Source organism: Lissotriton vulgaris, unplaced genomic scaffold, assembly GCF_964263255.1.
Source record: "Lissotriton vulgaris unplaced genomic scaffold, aLisVul1.2 SCAFFOLD_683, whole genome shotgun sequence".
Classification (NCBI taxonomy): Eukaryota; Metazoa; Chordata; class Amphibia; order Caudata; family Salamandridae; genus Lissotriton; species Lissotriton vulgaris.
Window position 1 is genome coordinate 334,570 of NW_028251994.1, and position 26,002 is coordinate 360,571.

Here is a 26,002-nt window from a genome sequence, read left to right on the forward strand (position 1 = left end):
ACACATTGCAAAAAGTCAATTACTGAACTAGAATCAGAATTTTTCACAAATGCAAAGTATAACCATTTTGAAAAATAATCAATAAGGACAAGCAAAAACTTCTTATCACGTTCCAACAAATTGAAAGGTCCTGAAAAATCCATACACCAAGTTTCTGCCTGGGACCTTTAGGCCAATCAACAGGACATAGGGGTGAAGTAGAAGAACGCCAATGTTTATACGAACACAAACATTGTAGACATTTATCAATGTAAAGTTTGACCTGAGAGTCAATACCTGGCCAACAGTATGTTTCTCTAATTTTGCGAACAGTACAGGAAATACCTAAATGACCCTGGTGAGCAAGTGTAATAATCTTATCCCTTAAACAATCAGGAGGAATGAATTTGTCTTGTCTGACAAGAAAACCATCAACAATAGACCATTCTTGTGCAACTTGAGAAAAAGACCTTTCCTGCAAAGACATACTACGGTCATTTGGCCAATTGCTAATAAGAAATCTTTTAATTCTCTTCAAGCACAGATCATCATCATAGCCTTGACCCATTCCTCTTGTGAAAGCTTAAGCTCATGTGTAACATCTGTTACTGAGAAAACACAATAAAAGTCATCAGCTTCAACATGTTCGCACTTAGATTCATTGTTGTTAACAGGTAACCTTGAAAGACAGTCCACACAAATGTTTTTACCACCTGGGATATATTTGATTTCAAAGTTAAACTCCTGTAACCTTGCTAAAAGTCAAATTAACCTTGAAAGCCCTGTTAGATAAACTGTCTCCTAACATATACACAAGAGGTTTGTGGTCGGTATATAAAATAAATTTGGATCCCCAAACATACATCCTGAACTTTTCAACCGCCCATGAACACGCCAGGGCCTCACGCTCTATAGTACTGTAATTACATTCAGCCCCACTTAAAGACCTAGATGCAAAGGCAACAGTAAACTCATGTCAATCTACTAATTGGCTAAGAACAGCACCAAGACCCTTGAACTGGCATCCACTATTATTATACTCATGCACCCATGTGTAAAAGATCTAATAGCTGGTGCCTCAAGATTCAACTTTTTCACAGAATCAAATGAGGATTGTGTCTCATCTGTCCAAATGTACTTAGTGTTTTTCTTCAATAAGTTCCTGTGTGGTTGCACAACAATAGCATACCCTTGCACAAAACGTGCATAATACTCACTTAAACCTAAAAAGGCCAACAAGGAATCTTTGTCTGAAGGTTTAGGTGCATCTTTTATGGCTGTGAGTAGAGAAGATTTAGGTTTTATACCTTGACTGGATATGTTATGGCCTAAATATTCAACTTGCTGAGTTATGAAGTTACATTTATTCCTATTCACATTCATACCTTGTAACTCCAATTTTTTTAGTACTTGTTCCAAAAGCACATAATGTTCTTCTAAAGTTTTGGAATGAATCAAGATGTCATCTTGAAATGTCTGGATTCCAATACAGTCGGAAAACATTTGATCCATCAAGCGTTGGAATACGCTTGCCGCGGATGCCAAACCAAACGGCAAGCGTTTGTACTTCTAAACACCAAAAAGAGTCACAAACGTGGTGAGATGCTGAGATTCCTCAGATGATGGGATTTGGTGATATGCTGAAGCAAATCAATAGTTGGGAAAAATCTGCTACCACCCATTGTGGCTAACATTTCTTGTATCCTAGGCAATGGATGGCAGTCAACAATAATATTGCGGTTCAACATCCTTAAATCCGCACACAGACGAATATCGCCTGAACTTTTGCGCACTACTACTGCCACAGAAACCCATTCTGAAGACTCTATTGGTGTAATAATATCTTGTGAGCACATTTGTTGTAAAAGTTTTTTAAGTCTTCACGAGCCGTCAGTGGAACAGGTCTACATTTTTGAATTACAGAAACTACATTTTTCTTGAGTAGAATAGTGTGCTTGAATCCTTTACATAAACCTACTTTGTCTGAGAATACATTTGAATATGTCACACAAAGATCCTTTAGTATAGGATCTGAATGGGAAATTGATTAAATTCTTGTACACTGGACACCATAGGAAGATCTCCCAAAATAACTGGTTCAGAACGACCAGGTCTAAGGATGATTCCAAACTTAGCTTGGTCTTGCCAACCAAGAATGTCTCTGCCATTGAAAACTACATAACCTTGATATAAATAGTGCGATCCTTAAATTTTATGGAATCAGAAAAATAACCACACATGTCCATATCGTATTCGCCAAAAGCCTTAGGGTTTACGTCAGTAGGTTTAAGAATGCTTATAGACCAGAACTTGTCAAACTTTTTTTGTCTAAAATCGTTATAGGCGATCCAGAATTGGCCATAATATTAAGTTCAATACTGCCAATTGAGACACAACATATTGGTCCTTTACATTTCTTGGAGTCATCTTGCAACACATTAATTTCAATTGAAGACAACAAATTGCTCATGTCATGACTGGGATCATCTTCATTAATATTAAGCAAATTTATCTTACTCTTTGCTCTAACATTTCTACAGACAGTATAAAAATGTCCTATTTTCTTACATGTGTTGCACCTTTTCCCTTGTGCTGGACAATTTACATAGTTACCCAAATGAAATTTGGAACCGCAACGGTAACATGTACCTTTCTTTTCAAAAGTACGGTTTACTTTAGGTTTGTTAGTTATTGCATTCACATTAGTGACAGGAGTATATGCTATACTTTAGAACTCTCAGTAACCTTTTGAGGATCTTGGGTAAGAATTTTAGAAGAAACAACCGATCTTTCTATACTACGTGCTAAATCCATCACTTCATCTAATGAAGAATTCTTACATGTGAGAATTCTTTCTTGAATCTTTTGGTTATAACAATTAAATACAAGTTGGTCACGTAAGGCAGTATTCAAATAGTCACCAAACTTACATTTCGCAGCAAGAACCCGTAAAACAGCTAAATAATCTTCAATGGATTCGTCTTGGTTTTGTTTACGTTTAAAAAAACATGACGTTCGACCATAACAGATGGTTCATCAACATATTGTTTACCAATTCTAGCAAGAGCTTCAGAAAACACATCCCAATTTTCAACACCAGAAGGAGCTGGTACAGGAGGTAAGTTATCGAAACCGTCTTGTACCGCATCACCTAAATGATTAAATAAAATAGCTAGTTTTCTAGATGCAGAATATTCTGAAGCATCAATGGCTTCTAAATAATTGTCAAAATTGCGAAACCATTTATGCCAGGGAGTATTGGGTTTTCCAGGTTTGTCTAAAAAAGGAGGAGGTTGCATTACATTGTTATCAGATGACTACATTATAGGTAAGTAAATGGTATATAATACTTACAGGTTGAAAATATGAATATGTCAAACTTGCTTGAACTGAGTAGATAAATAGGTGAAGCAATACACATTTACAAACAAAAAAAATAAGATAATAGTAATATATTATTTGTAACTAGACTATACAGAGAATTCTTAGTTAAAATAAAAAGATTCTCAGTAAACTCTTAGCAGCGCTGAACGATGAAAAATGCTGCACAGCGTCGAAAAAAAAACCAAGAGGAATCGTTGCTATGGAAATCCACAACAAAATGGCTGAAAACATCAGGTCAATGACAAAATGATGTTCTTCGTAGCGTCGGAAATAAAGGTGAAGCTTTACTAAGGAAGCGAAGTACAAAATGGCTGACAACGTGAGGTCAATGACGAAACTGCGATGTCATACGTTGAGCGTTGTACGTTGCTGCAGCGTTTATCAGGATTCTAGAATGAAGCGTTCATGGAAATGGAGGCTTGGTGCCAGAACGACTTTTTGGAAAATGCAGAGTCTTGCGCAGCGGAATGAGACTTCAAGGAATAACACAGAGGCAACGGCAAACTGCAATTAACAAGGTAACATACCTTGATATGCAAGAGCATGTGCCGATGAGATTACGCCAAAAAGTACACTCCCAATAGGAACAGCAAATCCATTTATTAGCGCATAAAAATATAAGCTGCAAATCCATGTACATTAGGTCCAAGCACAAACACAGGCACAAACTTAAAGCTCCAGAAAAGTCTGAAATCCAAAACGCCAGCAAAGTTCAAAATTAAAAATTGGTAGTCCGAGTTGAAAACGTCACAAGTAAAGGTTCGCAATCCAAAGAAGTAAAGTATATGTAATGCATTGAAGACAAAAAGTTAAAAAATCACATAATTTCGAAAGTTGGTTAGTGTGTCACAACATAAATCATCGCCAAAGAATGTAGTAAGGTCTTCCAAAAGTAATCAGGCTAATAAAAGGTTTAGTTGATAAAAAGAAGTTTTAATCCAGAAGACAGTGACCCACAACATATCCATGGAAAGTATAGGCTGTGAATGAGTCAAGAGAGGAATAGAATTCTAGACACAAAGAGTCTAGAATTCTACTTACATCATAACATATCAAATAATAACTAAGTTACAATATACAGCTTAACACACAGTACAAAGACTGATTCCTTATTTAAATAGAATGTAAATCCTGTAGTGTTTGTTGAATGTTTTTTTCAAGTACCTACTTGAAGAGTTAGAGGTTTAATGATGTGCCATATTTTGATAAACCTTTGTTAAGCAAATTGGATTTACGGTATGTGCCCACTTGGGGGCAATGAGACTGACCATGTATAACACTTTTGAGAAAATCTCATGAAGATAATGGAAATCATTTCCTGTGTATTTTAAAATGAAAGCCCTATGAGGAATTACACATCTATGATTTTAATGATTGTAATCCCGATAAATACAACCTAAAAGTGGCATATGCAAAGTGTTTTAAAATGTTGGCAATCCTGATTTATTATTATTATCTTTATATACAATATGGAAATGTGTGTGGTAGGGTTACATTTGAGTGGTTGATATCAATTTCCCAATTTAATACAGTTCTGAGTTAATGCTCAAACATCAATAAATATGAGATGATGTCTTTCTAAATCCTTTCCTTTACGTGGAATATACCTGTAATGACAAATAGGTGTTTTATAACTTGAACAGCATTGCACAGAATCTCAGAATTCCAACACTCACTGAAATTAAATCACCTTCTTCCTTTTGCCCACAGAGTCATGATTATTAACCAACAGGCTAAATGGAGCATGAAATATGATTGTCAGATTATAAAAACATTATATGTTGTGTACCAATTATGTTAGAGGTTGCATAAGTGCTAAGCAATAGCATATCAAGCGGAATATTTCACACTCATGCTAAAACAATTACGATAATTGAGTTTAAGTTCAAGTTACAAATATAACTGCATTTAATTTTCTCTTTCTTTAAAAAAAATCTCAATGTAAGTGACATTGCTTAACATGTCTTTTAAAAAAAATCATGGAGTCCTACCATACCAAAGGTTAAATGTCTGTTCTCGGTGTCTATGATTGAACATGAAGAGTCTTTTGTCTATATCAATGAAGAAGAAACTAGTTTGAGTTTGGTTCAGTAAAGATCTGTTTGACTGAAACGCGTTTCCATCAGTTTGAGGCTTGCCTTTGCAATTTCTTTATATCTATTAAAAACGTGAAATATTCTTTACTGCTGCTTCCGTTGTGCTGAACATTTACACAGCGTGCACCACCACCGAATTTAGCAGATGTGTCTGTGGGCACTATGGCCAGTGCTTTTCCTTGCTGAAAACCATACTTATTAATCCTAATTAAATTGACAGAATGGTATGTACCCTCTGGTCCAAAAGAACCAATAAACTATTGTTTCACTGATTAGAAGCCAACGTATTATCTGCTTTTTCACAGAAGGCTCACTAGGCCTCATCAGCTGGGAAAAACCTACCTTAAATGAGGTGGAGAAGAGAATATGTATACGGGTGTGTTTGAAAGTGACCAATCACAACCTTTTCCAATACCATAGCCAAATCCGGAAAACAGCTATTGGTTGATATTGCTGTCCAATAAGATTGTCATCTGCTGAGGATAAGAACGATTTTAGAAAGATCCCTAATTTAGGAGTTGTTCTTGCTTTAGTTAAAGAGAAAGCCCATGTAAAATAAGAAATCCACATTTTAAAACGTTTCAAGAGTATACCCCTGCGTTCACCCGTTTACCAGCTGGGACCAGCATGCAATTTCATTGAGGTATCTCATTGAGAGATCATATTATTGTAAGTAATTGAAAAGAGACACCCAAGAACTTCGTTTTGACCACAATCCATGGTCAAAACCAAGTGCCTGCATCTTGTTTAGTCAGTTAATTGCTTGGATCACAGTGGTGTAAAGCATAATTTGGTCTAATCTATTCTTTATGCCTCTAACGAGCAGATGTAGTAAGGCTTTCAACATTTCGGCAGACCTCTGCTAATATGGCACAGAGTCATTCTTGTGTAACTAGAATTCCTTGTGGGATGTTCTGAAAATGATTTCCCTCTAATATCACTTGGTTATTATGATAGCCACATACAGTCACTAGCTTCCTCGCTATCCGCTCTGCTAGATACAGCGCTGAGATGCCTTGTTGCTGGGGCAGCCATGCGCTCTATAAATTCATTTAACATAACATAGCAACGCATATTTTTTGACAAGATTGTTAGGTCCCTGATGTTTGATTTCTTGATTAAAGCCAGGCCTTGTCCTCTCCATTTTTTTGCATTAAATCCACACTATAAAGACCCCTATTTATTCCAACTAGGATGATTACATGAGCTATTGCTATTCTATTGCTATGTCCAAATGTTTGGATGGTTAATGGCATGGTGTCATCGATAAGAAATTATTTAAGGAGAATATTTTTGAAAGACTTGGCTTTTTAAAAGGATTTACCATCTAATGCCACCACCCCCGAAAAGAAGTATGAATGCACAGCCCCAATGGTTCATTGTGACTTTGGTCATCCTAGCATTTGGCAGATGTTTATGCACTGGACTTAGGAACGTTCTTAAAGCTGGGTATCAGAAACTTTTGTTGGCTTTAGTAGGACGAGCCAGCATTAGGTCAATTTTTCTTGCTACCTTTTTTTAAAATGCTCCTTTAGTAACCCTTTTAAAAATATGTAATGTCTCTCTCATCTCCAAATCTCCCTCAATTGAGCATGGGGGTTGCACTTTCCGTTTTGGTCGAATTTAACAGTTTGTTTCATAAATTAAAGTATTTTACTTGCATCTTGTGATCTTTAAATTCCATCACTGAGCCAGGGTTTTATTGAACCCAACTGAATTTGATTATTGATCATCAATATACGTTATATATTGCAGTAAAATTTAAATGTGTTACATTTTTCAGCGAGAAAATGTAGTTTCTGTTTTAGGTTACTACTATTTCATTAATTAATGACTTTATTTTGCAGTATTCTGATATATGGGGCTTCAGGAGGAGTTGGCACTGCTGCTATTCAGGTATATAAATGTTTATTTTTCGGTTTCTAATACCCTTTGATGTTCATCAGGTATTCAATCATCAGCCTTAGAAAAAACAACTGTATTCAAATGAAGCTCTATCATATCAGACAAATGTCATTTAGAGGAGAAGAATATGTACCCTGTGATATGACCCCATTATACCAGTGGATGATTGTCAGGTATCCAGTTTACTGAAATGATCCTCACTGTTAACTCCATTTGCCAATCTCAGCAGAAGGTAACCTACCTGCTCAGTAAATGGTGTCACAAGAGTAAAGGATGTTGGTGTATTGCTTTGAAGCTTTAATTACTACCTGTGCTGTAACTGGTCTTTAAACACACTGGTGGTTTACAAATGGACACAAAACTTTAAAAGGTGCAATTCTAGAAGATGTACATTTTTAATTTGCCATATTCCAGAACAAAAATGGTTCTCAAGACAACCTGTATTTTTGTATACTGTTCCATTTTTACTCCAGTGTATACTTCAAACTCTGGATATCCCTCTCTACAGTGTGTGCAACTCTCTTCATCATTTCTGTCAAATATATAAAGAACATTTAGGATTATCAGAGACAGCTCTGGTTTTATCTTTAGGTGGGTAGGATTGGGTGGTGGTTTTCCCTTCAAAGTTGGTGGTGGATTTCAGTTTGTTTTGATGTGTAAATGAGACAAAACACTTGTTTTAGCAACGCCTAGGGACTTGAGAATCAATTATGGGCAATTGTGAATTATTGGCAATTATGGGCAATTAATTCTTGCAGAATTAAAGCAAGTCTCCTTGTTTAATACCAAAGGGTGTTTTCATTAAAATATTCAAAGTGTAATGTGGTGGACATGGCGTAAAGAAGCTCCAATAGCCCTACAGAAATCCGTTGTTTATCCTGCCACAACTGCCCTTAAATATGCACTTCTGCCCTGCTCAGGTTCTACCCTTTCCCTGCTGCTTCCAAATTCATTTCGACATCGCCCTTCGGGTGAGTGAAGCGGCCAAGGGTGGATACACTGCTGAAGCCTAGGGATCCCCGGCCCCTGAGGAAAGGGAGTGCCGGAGCACGTGACGCACCACCGCAAAGAATATACAACATACCCCAGAGGAGTGGCAGTGCTGCTGTGTGCCGCCAACGAGGAGGAGCAGCTCATAAATGCTGTTTGTGGTTAACTGGACCACAGGGATATACAGCCGGCGTCCAGACCCCGACGGCCATATCTGTTCGTGCTGCCGTCGCCTTGAGCCCATGTTGATGGAGGCAGCGAAGGTAGTGCCCTGATCATGAGCCTTTGCCCGGGGGCTCATCTGCCGAGCGATCACTAGCAGGCAAGGCCCGCTGTCCAGCCAGGGCAGCGGGCGGCTGGATCTGAGAAGTGGGCACAATTACGCAGAGTGCCACCCTGGACCTGAACATCGGTGGCTATATTGGACCGCGAGGAGGTGCCTGCGTCAGTGCAAGTGGCCGGGGCGGATTGCTTGCTGTGGCGCCCCACTTCCCCCTCTCTTGTTTGGGACACCACAGGTGCGGGAGAGCGGCCCGCCCCTCATGGTGCGACACCTGGCCGATCTGGGAGATGTCTGATGAGGGGAGCTCCACATTTGAAGGGACTCAATGTCCCCTGTAATATATTGCTCCAGTTGTATGGACTTGGGAGCAGAGACGGACACCTGAGGAGTGCGTGACCCGGAACACTCCTGGCTGTAGTGGCAGGTTAGGGTGCCAGTCTGAAGCACCAGAGCCACTACTACATTGTACATGCCTCCCTTTGACTTCGCCAGGGGTCAACCGGCACTAAATGTCCACAACAGAAGTTCGCCTACCAAGGCCAACAGCAACTTTACTTTTGCTATTTGTATCGGCGCATTCCCCTGATTTTTAAGACACTTGTATGTACAAGGAAAGTTCTTTGGGGATCCATTGGCAGGGAGTCGTTTCTGGCCCCGTTGGGGTTGGGACGCTCACCGTGCCGTGACAGGTACTTCAATGTTCATGAGGTACTGGGGTGGGAGGGACAGGAGGTGGGTTAAGGGAAAGTTACTGTTTGTTTTCAGTGCCGTGTTTTCGTATTACGCATGCAGCATCCCATTTAATCACGCCATCCATACATCATCTCCTACGCATATACATCACCGCCAAACATGCCACAAGATATGACAGAGGCTCAAGATAGGCGACTCCACATTGTTAGCCGAAATGTCCGTGGCCTTTTAGATAAGATTAAACCGGGGATGTACTGCGCCAGGCTAAACTGTATGAAGCTGACGTCCTGCTTCTACAAGAAACCCATTTGCTGGGCAATAAGACACCGTGTTTAGCTCGATTTGGCTACGGCCAGATTTTTCATTCCGGATTTATTAGAGGCTCTCGAGTATGGCGCTTTTGATCTACCGCTGAGTCCCTTACATACAAGATAAGACATGGTTGGATCCCCAGGGCAGATTCATTATAGTCGCAGGTACACTATATGGTGAGCCGCTTGCTCTGGTTGGTATATATGCCCCCGCCATTAGCATGGAACCTGATAGAATTCCTGATGATGTTGTGGGGAGATTTCCCCGGTCTGGCAATAGTCGGGGGAGATTGGAATGATGTTGCTTGCCCACATAAGGATGTCTGTAACCTACATCCACAGACTTGAGATAGCAGACATTCTACCTAGGGGCCTCTCCGATCATTCCCCCATACTGCTGAAACTGCGAGAAGACTCCAGACACTCCCCCTTCCGATGGAGGCTATCGCCATGGCACTTGCAATATGAGCACTACAGACTACATATGCATACAGCCATCTCAGACTATTTCTCTTATAATACAGGGACAGTAGAATCCCCGCGAAACTTTGTGGGAGCCCATGAAACCAACTCTTCAGGGGGTAGACATTGCATTCCGCAGAGCACAGCGTAAACAGCACCACGAGAAGCTGATACAGACAGAAGCCCAACTCATGGACCTGGGGCACAGAGGTAGAGGGGAAGATGGAGGTGCTGCGCGCCGACAATTGCTCCATGTGCATCAATTATATGGCAGCGAATTGTTAGATGAGGCAAAAATAACATGGTTAGTCCCCTGCAGTAGGATATATCAGTGGGGGGAGAAATCCAGTGCACCGCTACACCGCCTATGTCAGCGGACACTCTGTCCCTTAGGCATCCCGAGTATTTGTAGTTCTGCCGGGGAGATACTCACTGATCCAGTACAAATTGCGGCAAGCTTTGCTAAATACTTTGCAGACCTATATGCTCCCATGGAGACTCTCTTGCCTTCTAATATTTATACATTCATAGATGATTTGCCTCCACAAGCCCTGGCTGACTCGGTGAGAGAGGATCTGGATGCTCAAATAATGGCTGAGGAGCTGCAGAGGGCATGATCTGAGATGCGTTCGGGCAAGGCACCAGTCCCGAATGGCTTCCCATGTGAGTTCCACATAAAGTTCCAGTGCCTACTGAAGACCCCATATTTAGCTGCACTCAATGCTGCGTAGATAACAGATGCCTTCCACGAGATTGGTGTCATGCAGAGATAGTAGTCTTTTTAAAGCCCGATCGCACCCCCTGACCTCCACGCCTCAAATCGCCCAATATCGCTTCTTAATGTAGAGGCTAAACTCCTTGCAAAGGTTATCGCCAACTGCATTTGACCATATATTACACATCTAGTCCACCCCAAGCACGCTGGCTTTATGCCAGGCCATGCAACATGACACAATATTCGCCATGCACATAACACCATTGCGACAGTAAATCGCCTTGAAGAACCGCCGGCGCTTCTCCTAGCTGACATCGACAAAGCCTTTGATTCGCTTAGCTGGACCTACCTCTTCGCACTTTTGAGTCAACTGTATTTTGGTCCCTGCCTTCTTACCTATATTTATCTTCTGTATACTGACATCACCGCCTCTGTTCTTGTGGCAGATTCGACCCCATAGACCTTTTCCATTGGGAGTGGTACTCGCAAGGGCTACCCCCTTGCTCCGTACCTCTTTGCTTTGTCTATGGAACCACTCGCAGCCTGGGTGAGGATAGCCCCACAGATCTGTGGTTTTGAATGGTCCAGAGAAGTCTCAGATCACATAGCGCTATATGCGGATGATGTCCTTTTTTTCCTTACACACCCTAATAGGTCGTGTTAAAGTCTACTTAGGATAATGCAGATTTTTGGAGAGACCTCTGGGCTGTATATGAATGCCCATAAATCCTTCTTGTGGCCACTGCAGGGTGGATGTCAACTGGGTTAATGGGCAAGTGATGTCTGGCTTTTGGGGCTAGGAGGCCATTGGCATATCTATGGTGGGAGATGTTCTTCATGGCCGGACTCTAAAGTCTTTCCAGGAACTCCAAAAAGAATATGATATGCCCGCTCACAGTTTTATAAATACCTCCAATTCCGCCATGCTTTCTCCCCATACCTTACACACCAACAAGCTATACCCAACTGTAACCCTATTGAGGCTAAAGTATTTATGGGGGAACTAGGAAAGGACAAGATCACCAAGATATACCGAACACTTGTGACTAACAGTCCCACTACACTTGGCAAATCACAAGATGACTGGCAGGAAGACCTAGGACCCTTAGATGATGATGACTGGGCCGAGGCACTGAAATCCACGCGTAGCCATTGCAGCATATTTATGACTCATACAACACAAGTATCTTCATAGGGTTTATTTCACTTGATACAGGCTCTGGCAAGCAGGACTAGTTGACTCTCCTCTCTGCTTGCGCTGTAAAACCACTGATGGGACACTCTCACACACTGTGTGGCAGTGTACAGCACTCTCGAAGTTCTGGTGGGGAGTAATCACGTGTCTGTTAGAAGTATTAGGGTGAGATATCCCATATTAACCATGATTAGTCATGCTCCACATCACAGACTGTATCAGGGACAATGTATACAAGTGCCATCTACTACTCCTTGGCCTTACACTGGCGAAACGCGATATAGCAAGGATATGGAAAGACACATCCCCAGGGTGCTTGATTTTTGCATGGGGCTGGATTTACCAGTATTTAAGGCGAGGGGGTGCCCCAGAAAACACCCCAAGCTTTGGAAGAGGTGGGCGGAATATCGGGGGCTGTATTTAGAGCCCATTCCAGCTGCATCAACAAGTTAAAAACTGACAAAAAAGACAGATGATGTGGAATAAACATGGTTGCAACTATATAGCTATTAGATCTTGGAGGCTGGGAATCGCATGTATTAGATTCATTGTAGGTGTATGGCACTGCTGTTTATTGTTGGGTTAATATTTTTAACATTGTTAGATTCTAAACTGTTTTATTGAGACTGTAAAAGTCGACATCAATATTGCTTCTATGTATATTGAGCTATTGAAAAACCCGGTTGCATCATGGTTGTTATGGCTGTTGACAGTACAATTTGTTGTGAAAAAAAATATTCAAAGTGTTGTTAGGGTTCACTGGCTACATGACTGCCCCAGACAATGATAGACATTTCACACTGCAAATTTATGTCCAAAATGTGTCAGAAATTCAGTGGACATGGCAGCAGCTTTTGCCATATGATGCCCTGTGCTGTTTTTTAGTCTACATATGTGGTACTATATGTATAGAGTATGGATATACAAGATGGCATAACCATAGATGCTGGGTATAGCACTTTCTATGTCTAATATATAAAATATTCTAAACAGGTAACTGTACCATGATTCGGTCCTGCCATTGATGGGTTCTAATGACATAATAAACCACAAGACCAATGATTGAGTGGATAGTAAACGTCACCAAAACCACAAGACGGCAATATAGTGATATTTTACACAAGTTACCTGTTGTGTATCTTTTATATTACATGTTTATTTAGATGTAATTAGCATGGAATCAATATTTTTGTAAACGGGAAAGGTTTCTTGAAAAGAATGTGTGAAATACTTCTCTTTACTGTTGATTGTAGTAAGAAGAAGGGAAATGTATTTAATTGTGTGGTTACAATTCAAACATGCTTTGCTTAAACACACACTCTGGCTATAGAAATCAAAGTTTTACTAGCAAGCTAAAACTAACACAGGGCACTGAATGAAATTAAAATGTTGAACTTTAATGGGCCAAGCTTATGCTCTGAGAATGTTAAAGCTACTACCAGCACAGTGTTGCTATCAATTCAATTAAAATAGTTTGGTTTGCTTGGCTTTCACAAATAGAGTACTATTCATACAGTAAACTATGTATGGTTAAACTCAGATATCTTTGAAGCATTTTCTTCCTAATTTAAGAAAGAAGTGAAGCTCTGTAGAGGCTGTCATTATTTTGTGCTATACAAGAGTAAAAGCATCCAAACACGCACATAATATGTAATGTAACTATTTATTCCTAACATATATATATATATATATATATATATATATATATATATATATATTCAATGGATAAAGTCATCAGTGATGTCACTGACCATGTCATGAGTGATGTACTATGTGAGGTCCTAAGCAGCCTTGCAGGGTGCGAGTTATAGTAATTAGCACAGCTAACTGTAACTGCTGAATGTCTCTGGTTTTGTATGAGTGAAATCTGAGCCTAACTATAACGTCCCTGTAACCTTAGGTTTTTTCAGTGAATTTTGACTTTTTTTTTAACTCGTTATCACGTTTGCAGAGTTGTGGAGAAAGGGGGCGGGCCTCCAACCAGATTTTAGTAATCGTGCTGTGTGGGACTTACTAAAGGGAACAAAATGGCTTCTTGGCCCCCAAGGGCCCTCAGGAGCCAAGGGGATTGTATTCCTCTACTAGTCGTGTGCCAGGAGGCACGTTTGCAGAGAGGTGTTAAAAGGGGGCAGGGCCTCCGGCAATCAGCCGTGCAGGCCTCTTTGGAATGGGGAAGGGGGGCCGTGCGGCCTCCCTCCCAGGGCCCGGACGTTTTTTAATTTTTCATAAATTTATTTAAGAGAGGGGGACCAGTAGCCCTCCCTTTCCCGGGCCGATTTTGGTCCGGTCCAGATCTTTTGGGAATAAGGAGGAGGGGCCGCTCGCAAACATCTCCCCGGAAAATTATGGCCCCCGGGACCCATCCCCTGGGGCCTGCCCTTTAAAGAAAATGTTTAATTAGTGGTAGGAGAGGGGGGCCGCCTGGGGCCCTTTCTTCCGGGCCGATTTCGGTCCCAGGAACCCCATTCCCCATAACCAGGCCTCCATTCCAGATGGCCTGGTCCCACCCAGGGGACCAAGTGACTTTGCTGGGGACCGCTGGGAGAGCCTGAAGGCCCCTGCGGTCCCTGCTGGTTCCCCGCCTCATGCAGAAGCCAGCATAGCTTGTACACACAGGGAGGGAAAGGCAACTCCCTGTGTGCGAAAGCTATTCTGCTCCACTTCCAGCAAGCAAGAGCATTTTTCATGCTCTCGTTTGCTGGAAGCAGAGCTTTTGCTGTGGCTTGGCAGGAGTGGTAAAGTTACCACCAAGCCACAGCAAACAGCTATGTCCTAAGGGTGGGCACCCCAGGACATGGTTGGAGCCAGGGGGGAGGGTAGTAGTCCCCCAGGGCCACGTATGGCTCCAGGTGGGGGCCCGTGTTGCCCCCCTCCTTTCTTGGATTTTGCCCCAGGGAGATGGGGGTCCTCACGGCACGCCCACCCACATCCATATTTTAAATTGCCCCTGGGAGGTGTTGGTCCAACAGTCCCAATGCTGAAATGTGATTGGCTGCCAACACTTTAACTGCTCATGCCCCGGGGACCGCTACCTCCCCAGGGCTAAACATGTAACATTAATGTGGGGGGGTCCCGCGTGCCACCCCCTGCTGCCCCTGGGTCCACCAAATCCCCAACGCTACGTTCGATGATGGAGAGGGCCACGCAGCCCCCCTCGTGGAGCCATTTATGGCCCTGAGGACTGCTACCCCCCAGGGCTGACTCCTGAGGTGCCCACCCTCTGCAGGTACCTGGTTGCTTTTGGGTGATGGGAGCCCACAGCTTCTGCCAAGCAAAAGCAAACATAACTCTGCTTTCTGCAAACCAAAGCTTTCAAACAGCTCCGTCTTTCAGAAAGCAAAGTTTTCATCTGCTTCCCTACTTCAAATATGCGTGCAGGGAAGCAGATGAAAACACCGCTCCCTTAAGCAGTGAGCTGCTATTTAAAGCATCTCCCTGATTGCTGCAGGAATGCCAGCTCCCTCAGGAGGCTGTCTAGGACCGCAGAGGCCTTGAGGTTCACCCCGCAGTATCAGTGCACACGGGTGCCCGGGGTACACTCCGGTGACATGGCCAGGCCCCGGGGACCCCACGTCCCCCTCCCCATTGTATAAAGGCCAGGCCCCGGGGAGGAAATTGGCCTGTGGAGGGAGGGCACGCGGACCACTACCCCATTTGTTCATGGCTGGACCTCGGGAGTTGGGGTCCCCGGGGCGGAATTCGGCCTGGGGAGTGAGACTGCACGGCTTCCCTCCCCATAGTATAAGGTCCGGACCTCAGGGGTGGGGTCCCTGCAGCTGAAATCAGCTCTGGGAGTGGGGCCTTGTGGTCCCCTTCCCCCATTCAATTAAGGTCAGGCCCCAGGGATGAGATTCCCGAGGCCCAAAATGTCCCGGGGAGGGGGGCCATGTAGCCCCCCTCTCCTAGTGAAGTATGGCCAGGCCACGGGGATGGGTTCCTAAGGGAGGAAATCTTTCCAGGGGACTCCCCTCTCATTTTCAATTAAAGATTTGGACCCGGGGAGGAGGTGGTCCCTGGGGTCCCCGCGCCCCTTCTTTTACACATTGAAACCAACGGTGGTCCCGTTGGTTTCAAAGAGCCCCAGGAGGGGGTCCCCATGGCCCGCTCCATTGTAAAGAAAAGAAGTCCTTGGGAGGTAGTTGTCCCTCTCAATGAGCTCATGGAGGGGGTCTGCGTGGCCCCCCTATAATATTTACAAAAAGACCCGGGGGTGGTGGCCCCTGGGGCACAAAATGGAGGAAAAGAAAGTAGAAATTGGTAAAACAATAATACAAAAGCAGGCTAAAGCACTCAGAAAAGCATGGGAAAGGAAGGAGAAAGCAGTAAAAAGCGAGGCAAATGCAGGAAAAAAGCACTCTAGAAAAAAGTGGGAAAGGAAGGAGAAAGCAGTAAAAACAAACGAGGCAAAAGAAGGACAAAGCAACCCCCGTTGCATTTAAAAAAATATACAAATTCACTGTAACAAAACAAAGGTTACAGGGACGTTATAGTTAGGATTTAGCATTTAAAATACCTTAGAAATTCACACAAAAAACTTTATAGTTAGGTTCTGAATTTACATGCACAAAACCATAGAAATTCAGCTGTTATAGTAAGAGTTATTTTAAGTAACTATAACTCGTGCCCTAAGGTAACCATTTCTTGCGTCCTCGCGATGCACAAATAATTACCCCACCAATTAAATCATTGCTCTTCTATTGCATTGTTGATATTATCACTGCAAGATTTATAAGACTGTAAGGCCACCGTGTTTACCACATATTTATGGGTTTGCCACATTTGTCAAATGATTTACAACATCATTTTTTGGTTTCACAAAATTTTCTTCAAGCTCAGATGGAGGAAGATAATAGTTCCAGAAAATTTGCTGCATAATTTTTGGTTTTGCGCATAGGTTAGATAACCTTGCAGCAATATTTCAGTCTTCTCTGCTGCATAATTGTTGCAGATGTGTCAATGATAAAACCTCTGCAGAGTAGTTTGGTGGCTGTGATTATAATGATGAAATTCACATTTTACATGGACTCTGAGATATTTTTCATATTTCACGGTTTCTTATAAAATATGGGTTTTTATACCCAAAAAGCACCCGAACATGTAATATACCTATATAGATAACCAGTTAAAGGTTATCTATCAGCCATTTCGGAATTTTTCTGATTGCCAGAACAACCTTCTTTATTTAAGTTACCTGTTATGACTAGGTTTCTAGAAGGCTTACAGCTCATGTTTCCCCCTGCCCATTCATCATGCCCCAGTAGGATCTAAATCGTGATCTCACCTTTTTGATGTGTGCACATTTTGAGCCTCTGCACAATTGCTCTCTCAGGCTGTTGACCATAAAAACTGCCTTTCTAGTGGCCATAACATCCAGCAGGAGGGTCAACGAATGGCAGACGCTCCCGGTGCACCCTCCCTGCACTATTTGCTATCTGGACAAGCTGGTCCTCCGGACACGTGTCTCCTTCATTCCATATAGGGCAGAACATCACCCTGCCTACCTTCCTTGTTCCACCTCACCCCTTCAAAGAGAAAGAGAGACTCGACTGTCTGAACCCAAAATGAGCTTTGTCGTTCTACCTTGATCACTCATAGCAGTTCCAGGTAGATGATCAACTCTTCATGGGATACATAGGAACTAAGAAAAGGGAGACTGTGCAGAAACTGACCATCTCAAGATGGATAGTGCTCTGTATAAAATCTTCTACTCATTGGCCAAGAGTTTGTGTGCCTAAGGGTTTGTGTGCTCAATCCAAAACAGCTAAGGCTGCGACCACTGAATTAGCCCTGTCCCTGTCCTGGATATCTGTCAGGCAGCAAGGGGGGCATCTTTGAACACGTTCGGGCAAGGCACCAGGCCCGAATGGCTTCCCATGTGAGTTCCACAAAAAGTTCCAGTGCCTACTGACGACCCCATATTTAGCTGCACTCAATGCTGCTGTAGATAACAGATGCCTTTCACGAGATTGGTGTCATGCAAAGATAGTAGTCTTTTTAGTATTAAATCATTTTTATTGAAGGATTGCCACACAAATAATTGTACATTTACTGATATAGCCATTACCTTTGTTGGTGTAATGCGAATTAGGAGTCAAGGGGCAGATGAGTCCATCAATACCATGGGGAATTTAGACTGGCGAGGAGAGCTAGTGCATGTAATCCCGTAATAGGAAAAAAACAAGATAAAGGAACACAGAACCATAGCCCCCCCTCCAAACCACTACCCTACCCTACCCACCCACCACACATGTTCAATGTCCACCGTCTATTTTCACCAAAACCCACTCCACACCCAACCTGGCCCTCAACACTCCGTCTCCGAGAGACGCAACAATCTAAGGTATCGGGGGCAGGTGACCTCACGGAACTCCGAGGCCAGCAAGGACAAGAAGGGCTGCCACGGCTCTGCATATTTGGCTCCCTCCCCAGCCACTGTCAACGAAAGCTTTTCCATACCAAGCACTAGCCAGAGGCGATGGAGCCACCCGTGAAATGTAGGAACATGCGCCGTCCGCCAGTGCATGAGTATGTTTTGCATCGCCGAGCCCAACGCTATCACAAACAGGCGACCTCTGCGGGAGCGCAGCGGGTATGTCAGGGAGTTCGGTAGCCCCAGGAGAACGTAGGATGAAAGTGCGCATCTACCTCGTCTAAAATCTGCTTCCAATACCTCTGGAGTTGCGCGCAGTCCCAAAGCAAAGGCACTAGTGTACCCACCTGCCCGTAGCCAGCACAGTGCATCCCTACTGTGATCCATTACATGGAGACGTTCGGGGGTGTAGTACCAGTAGGTTGCAATTTTAGTAAGGGTGTCCGTGAGCCCCATGTGGTATGCAGAGTGTCGCGCCCTGTGATATATTCCCTCCCACTCCTTATGACTAAGTGTCCTGCCCAGTTCCCTCTCCCAGTGCGCCCTACCGGTGCTATAAACGTGTGTATTTAACCTGTAGCATCTTTTATAGATCTGATATTAATTTTTTATCTGTCCTGCATGTGAGTAACCAGTAATCATAAGGTGTAAGATGTCTATCTGCCACGGAGCGCACCTGCTCGCTAAGCCCCCATTGCCGAGCCTGCAAGTATCGAAGCCTCTCCTCTTCTGGTAGCCCATATTCCTGCTTAAACTGGGAGAAGGGAATTACCCCGCACGGCGTGTACATATGAAAGAGGTACCGGCATACTGCTGGCCTCCATCTCGCCTAGGCCACTGAACCCAAACCCTGAGTGAAGTCAGGGTTGTCCATGGTAGGAATAAGAGGAGACAGGAAGGTGGTGTGTTCATGGCTAACGTTTGTCTGGTCCCAGACTTCCAATCTAATCCGTGTAATATATGAGACGTAGAGATTGGGGGGGTCTGTGCTGTTTACGTAGGAAAGGAATTTCTTGCGGGGGCCTACCAGCCATTGCATGGTCCTGGAACAACCAGTGCTTTTCAGACTCCCATCTACTCCATTCCACCAAAAGACGTAACTGAGCCGCCTGAAAGTAGAGCTTCAAATCTGGAAGTCCAATTCCTCCTCCCTCCAGCGGGAGCATCGCCAGCCGTACCTTCAGACGCCGTTTTCGCCCGTTCCATATGAACTGAGCCAACTCCAACTGTGTTTGCTTTATCCAGCCTAGTGCGGGCCGTGGAGGAATGGTGCGAAATAAATATAAGATCTGAGGGAGGACAGTCATCTTGATCGCCGCGACTTTGCCTAACCAAGACAATGGGTAGTGTTTCCACCGCCCCAACTCCCTTCGAATCTTAGTTCTCAGCAGGGCGTAATTGATATTAACTGTATCCCGCATGGAGAGGGCAATCTGGATCCCCAGGTAGCGAACCGCCTCTGTCGCCCACTGAATGGGGAACGAGCCCTGCAACAGATCTCGGATGGGTTTCTCTAAAGACAGGTCAAGGGCCACTGACTTACCCATGTTGGCCTTAAACCCAGAAACTCGACCAAATAACTCCAGGTCCTCAAGACACGCGGGCAATGCTTCCTTCGGGTGGGACAACGAAATCAGGACGTCGTCCGCATATAAGCTAATTGTATGGACATAGCCCCCAAATTTGATCCCCGATACTCTTGAGTTAAGCCTCAAATTCTGCGCTAGCGGCTCCATGTAAAGGGCGAAAAGGAGGGGCACCCTTGCCTCGTACCCCTCCAATGGCAAACCAAGGGGATGTATAGCCGTTAACTCGCACCGTAGCCGCCGGAAATTTGTAACAGTTCAGGACATAAGTACGGAACTTCGGTCCCAATTTCGCCTTCTCCAGTACCTTCGCTAAATAGGGCCAATGGACCCTATTGAACGCCTTCTCGGCGTTGATAGCCAACATCATGTACTCCGAGGTAGTGCGTGTTGCTTTCTCAATTAGATGTAGGGCCTGTTTAGTATTATCATAGGTTTGGCGTTCCGGGATGAAGCCAGCCTGGTCTGGATCGATTAAGCCTCCCATTTGGGTTCCAAGCCGGGCATCCAAAATCCCTGTGTATAATTTGAGGTCTACATTGAGATGAGAAATAGGGCGATACGCCCTGCACTGCGACCGGTCTTTTCCCGGCTTCGGTATGACCGCAATGGAGGCCTCCAAGAGATCACTCGGGATCGCTTCTGGCGCCGAGAAGGAATTAAAAAGGCGCACAAGAAGAGGGGCAATCTGAGCGCAGAATTTGAGGCGGGAGATGGCAGCAATAACTTCCTCCGGCCGGATGTCACGCTCTAGATGGTCCGCCTGATCCTTCGAAAGGGTTGGAAGGGGGATGGAGTTTAGGAACGCATCCTCCTCTAGGTCGCCAGTGGTATCACCAGAATAGAGGTCGGCATAAAAATCCCTGAAGGCTGCTGCAATATCGTGATCTTCCATGACGCGCCGACTGTCTCCCCTAAGGATTTTCTTCCCCGGCTGCTGCTGCCTGGCTTCACTCAGTTTGTGTGCTAATAACCGCCCACATCTATTCCCTCCAGTATAATATGCGTGGCATAGCCGCAAGGCCTCATACTTAGCCCTATCTTGATCGATAGCTGCTAACTGCTGAATGAACGCTTTCAGCTTCCTTCAAACCCTAGGCGGCCCCGTTCTCCGGTGCATTTGTTCCAGCTCCCTGGCTTGCAGGGTGAGGTCATATTGCTTGCTTTGCCTTTCAGCATTATCTGCGGCAGAAATCGCTGTAAACTCTGCTCTTATGACGGCCTTCAGAGCCGCCCACTGTGTTGCAAGCGTTGTGTCTGAGTTACTATTGTGGGGGAGATAGTCTGTGATAGCGCACTGTATGCGTGTGACCACCTCCTTGCGATGCAATAACGTCTCTCTATGGCGCCATGTCCGCTGCACGCGCTGAGCCGGGGGAGGGAAAGGACAACAGTCATCGGGGCATGATCAGAAAGGGAGGCAACCCCAATCTCCACCTTAGAAGCTAGTGCATGTGTAGATGAGGACGCGAGCAGATAATCCAGACACGCATATATTTTATGCGCATTAGAATAATAAGAATATTCCCTCTCCTGGGGGTGGAAGCTGCGCCATAGGTCCCTGAAGCCTAACTCTCCTAAACGAGACAATCCCTCTGCAGAGAGAGCTCCAGCTTGGGTGGTGCGTTGACACGATCTATCCAAAATGTTGTCAAAAACCAAGTTCAGGTCACCCCAGCACTATGTGAAGGTCTAGCGTAGTTGTGGCCTCTGTGAGCGCAGTGTGAAAGAACCTCTCCTGACCCTCATTGGGTGCATAGATGGAGCCAACAGTAAACGTAGTGGTGCCTAAAGAGAACCTGTAGGTCAACAATCTACCCTTAATCTCTGCCGAATTGTGTATGACTTTACCCTTGAATCTCTGGGACACCAGTATAGCGACCCTCGCCGTCTTGGTGTAGCTAGAAAAAAAAAACTGGAGCGGAAACTTCCGAGATCGGAGACGGTGGCAATCTCGTTATAACAGATGCGTCTCCTGTAGGAGGCAGATGTCGGCTTGGGATTGTTCTAAGCATAACAGTACGGCCCTGCGCTTAACTGGGTTATTTAACCCTCTCACATTAAGGGGGTCATTATGATGGCGGATTCCCCGCATACTCCGGGCCGGCGGAAGCCACCGCCGGCCCGGAGTATGTGGGGAATCCGCCGAGGAGGCCTGAAAGACCCACCGCCAAATTAGGATGGCTGGTGGGTCTCACAATCTGTCCTCCACTTTTCCGCCGCGGTCGGAAGGCCACCACGGCGGAAAAGCACTAACATGGCTGGCGGTGTCTTTCAGACACCGCCAGCCATATTAGGATGTAGGGAAAGTAATGCTTTTCCACGGCTGCTTTACCGCCGTGGAAAAGCATACGGACATTCACTTTGGGGGCCCGTTGTGGGCCCCCTGGGTGAAGGTTGAGTGGGGGGTGCACATGGGGGGTACCTATGGTACCCCCCTGCCTTTGCGTGCACGAAGCGGCAGGCACCGCGCGGTGCCTGCCGCTTTGTGCATGCAAATGCACTGCTTTCATTTTTTTCATTGCGGCGGGTGCTGCTTCAAGCAGCACCCGCCGCAATGTAAAACATACAGGATGTGACCGCCAGGGTGGCGGTCACATCCTAATTGCCATGGAGGGACCGCCGCTGCCCATGCGGACGGTCCCTCCTACTCAGGGGTGGCGGACGGACGCAAGTCCGTCCGCCATCCTAATCGACCCCTAAGTGTGAGTATTTTAAGCTCCGGGACCGGCATCTACCCTGTGTCCTTTGTGAGCATCCAGCGAAGTATGCGAACAGGAAAAGATCTAAAAGCCCAGCAAGTGCTCTTCCCCAAAGGGTTCCAACCTCGGGTACCTGACTTAATCTTAAGCGCCTGGTGGACAAAGAACATTAAACTCCCTCCCTGCACAAACTCAACCCCAAAAAGCCCCCAATAAATAAGAAAAATACGCTCAAACATATTGTCAGTCATCCGCAGATGATTGGTAACACAGCAAAACAGGTAGTTCATCGATTTCCAATGTACCCCCTCCTGCCAACGGCCCAAGGCCTAGAACAAGCAAACTGTTGGCCATAGAAAGTTTGAAAAGTAAGCCAGGTTGGGTCGAAGCTAAATCCGATGCGACCGCTTCCACTGCGGCCCGCTGGCCCTCCACAATCACCGCCGCAGGGGCTACTTCACTCGGCATCGTCGCCTCTGTTGGCGCCATTGAGGCCTAGAATCGTCTTGTTCCATGGCTTGGCTGGTCGAGTCACTGTCTTCAGCTGGTGGGTCAATGCCCAGTAAACGGCAGGCTTCTGACAGGGAGCGTAGCTGATGGAGTTTATTATCCAACTTGAACACAAGGCGGAACGGGTGGCCCCAGCTGTAGGAGATGTTGCGTTGTTACAGGAATGTCGTGACTGGTTTAAAGATTCTGTGCTTTTACATAGTGAGGGAAGACAAATCCTGGAACAGAACCGGTGACTGGTCCCTAAATGAGAGGGGTGCATCTGGGGGGCCTTTTGGAGGATCTCTTCTTTGGTGCGGTAATCCTGCACACATACTAAGATGTCCGGGGTGGAGCCGAGGCAGAGCGTGGGGGACCCACCCGGTGTGCCCTGTCCAAGCGGAGCTCCGCATCCAAAGGGCGCCCCAGAATGTGGTTGAAGAGTTCCCTTACAAAGCGGAATAGGTCCTTTGTGTCATCAATCAGCTTCACTCCCCGGATCTGTACATTATGGCGCTGGGAGCGGTTCTCTAGGTCCTCCAGGTGGGTATGCAGATCGAATTGTTGGTCATGGATCCGTATAATTTCCTGCTGTAGTGCCGCTATTTCGGTGTCTTTCCCATCGCTTTTGCCCTCTAGGTCCGCCACACGCTCGCCAATACCATCTATGTCCCTGCAAACCTCTTTGATCTCCCTCGCGAATTCCTGTTTCGGAGTGTGGATATCCTCCCGCAGGGTGTTAAACAGTGATTCCAAGAAGGATTTGGTGATGGGTTCCGACCCTTCCTCCTGACCAGAGATGGGCTGGGTAACACTCGTAGGCATGGGGTTGAGTTGTTGACTCGCTTGCGCTTTAGCAAACAAGCAAACAGATCCTTCAAGGTCTTGTCCTTACGCCCCCTGGAGGTGGACATGGCGCATACTAAACATTATAGGAGTCGCAGATTTGGCGTGCACCCCTCCCAATGACTCCTACTAATTGAACAGTCCCCGGAGATCCGACCCGGGGGAGGCCCTAGCACCATCGTACTGAACTCTTTCGCTCCTTCAATGGCCCCAAGCAAGCTGTAGCCTCCACCTCCGCACCGTCGTACCCCCAGTCTGCCCCTTCTCAATCTCGCACACTCCCTCAACCCTCAGGTCTGAAACTTGGCCAGCGTTCAACTGTAGGAGGGTGCCACAACCACTGCAGGCCTGAGGCCTAGAAACTGCCGAGTCCCTGTCCCAAGATGGCAGTCGAGCCCCTTCCCCTCCTTGGTGGTCCTCTGGGCCCTGCCGACATGATGGTTCCCCACGACGTGAGGTGCCCGGTGCCCAACCCAGCCGGTCAGCCTCCCCAGTGGTGCCAGTCAATTCCTGCAGCATCTCCTGCACCGGCCTACCTGACCACATGTCGTCCCGTGGGTTCTCGGCTCCAATCCTCTCAGGTGGCACTCTGGAGACCCGCTGGCAGCGTCTCAGCAGGCCGTCTCCGCGGAAACCCCTTGCGTCCCAGGCTCTTGGGCATGGCGCTGGGCTCGGTCCTCTCCAAGCCCTCGTAGTCTGCTCGGCCTGCGGAAAGTCTGGTCGAGGGGGGAAAGGGGCACCGCGCCCACTCTGAGGCCACACCAGACCCTGTTCGCTACTGCCACAAGTCCTGTTGTGTGCTCCCTCCTGCAGCCGCTTAAAGGGAGAGAGTCAAAATCCGGCAGCGGGCCTGCAACTGCATCCGTGCTGGCCCAGACCTATAGATGCCAGCGGACCAGGCCGCACACACCGCTCCCCTCCATGCCTCGGTACCTTCTAGGCGGGCTACCTCTCCTTCACTCTTCTCCTCTGGAGTCCGCAGGGCCGCCGCTCTCTACTCCCCGCCGCACAGCGGGGGAGCGACAACACCCGCTGGCGTACTCACAACGGCCCCCGTGTAGGCCCGATGTCGGTGGGCCGGGCCTCACCGGTCCTGTACCGCAGTGGCCTCTCCACGTCTGCACTCTCTCGCCTAGGCCAGTTTGCCGGGATCTTCCTGCGAGTCACTGTGCCCTCTGGGCAGGTCGGGGGTCCCGTCCACGGGTCCGCCCCGTACCTACTGGGGCTCCAAGGTGCCGCCACTCGGCTCCGTCGTCCTCACTGCTGTCCTCCGCGAACTTACTCCCGTGAGCACAATCGCCACCTGGGTCGAGCCCCAATGCTGCCAGGACCTTTCTGACCCCAAACAAGAGCCGACAGAAAGCTAAAACAGGCTCTAGGCCAGCGCTCTATAAGGCCGTCAGCGGGAGCCCGGGAGCTATAAGTCCGCTGACGCCGCCATCTTGGCCACGCCCCCCTAGTAGTCTTTTTAAAGCCCCATCGCACCCAACAACAAGTGGATGAGGTGATCTATCTATATCTTTTTGGCCACCTGCAAATGATTTGGGAAAAAACTTTGTTCACTCCTCCTTTGACCCTAGCACTTTTGGTGTGATATATATTTTGTTAGAGAGGCTGTGCTTGGGTTATTTCATCCTCTCACTCCCTTTTGGTGGATGTATGCAAGTTTGTGTTTGTCAGATTGAGCTTCATTAATGATTATAGTCTTCCAAAAATATGCAAAAACAAAAAGGTAGAAATGCTTTAGATAGCCGACTCTACAAGGTGAAGTGGAATGGAGTAATACAGCTAAGATGTTTTACTCACAAATTGAAGATGTTAATTTATCAGAGTAAAGTTTTGGGCTATAAAACCAAGAAATTCCCCTTCATTCAGTGTTCTATAAGATTACGGAAGTAATGTAATGTAATGTATTACTTGTAAAGCGCACTGTTACCAGCCGGTGTCCTGGCGCTGTATACCGCTGGGGAACCCGTCCTGGCTTTCCCTGTGGGGT

At 45.8% G+C, this 26,002-nt stretch overlaps 1 protein-coding gene across 1 annotated transcript in view; it reads left to right on the forward strand.

Annotated features, from left to right (window-relative positions):
- The window catches only part of RTN4IP1 (reticulon 4 interacting protein 1), a 316,827-nt gene that overhangs the window by 134,226 nt on the left and 156,599 nt on the right, over positions 1–26,002 (forward strand). Inside the window, exon 6 of the mRNA XM_086950968.1 lies at positions 7,307–7,355. Coding sequence (XP_086807094.1) covers positions 7,307–7,355 — 49 coding nt within the window. The remainder of the gene's footprint in view (positions 1–7,306; positions 7,356–26,002) is intronic.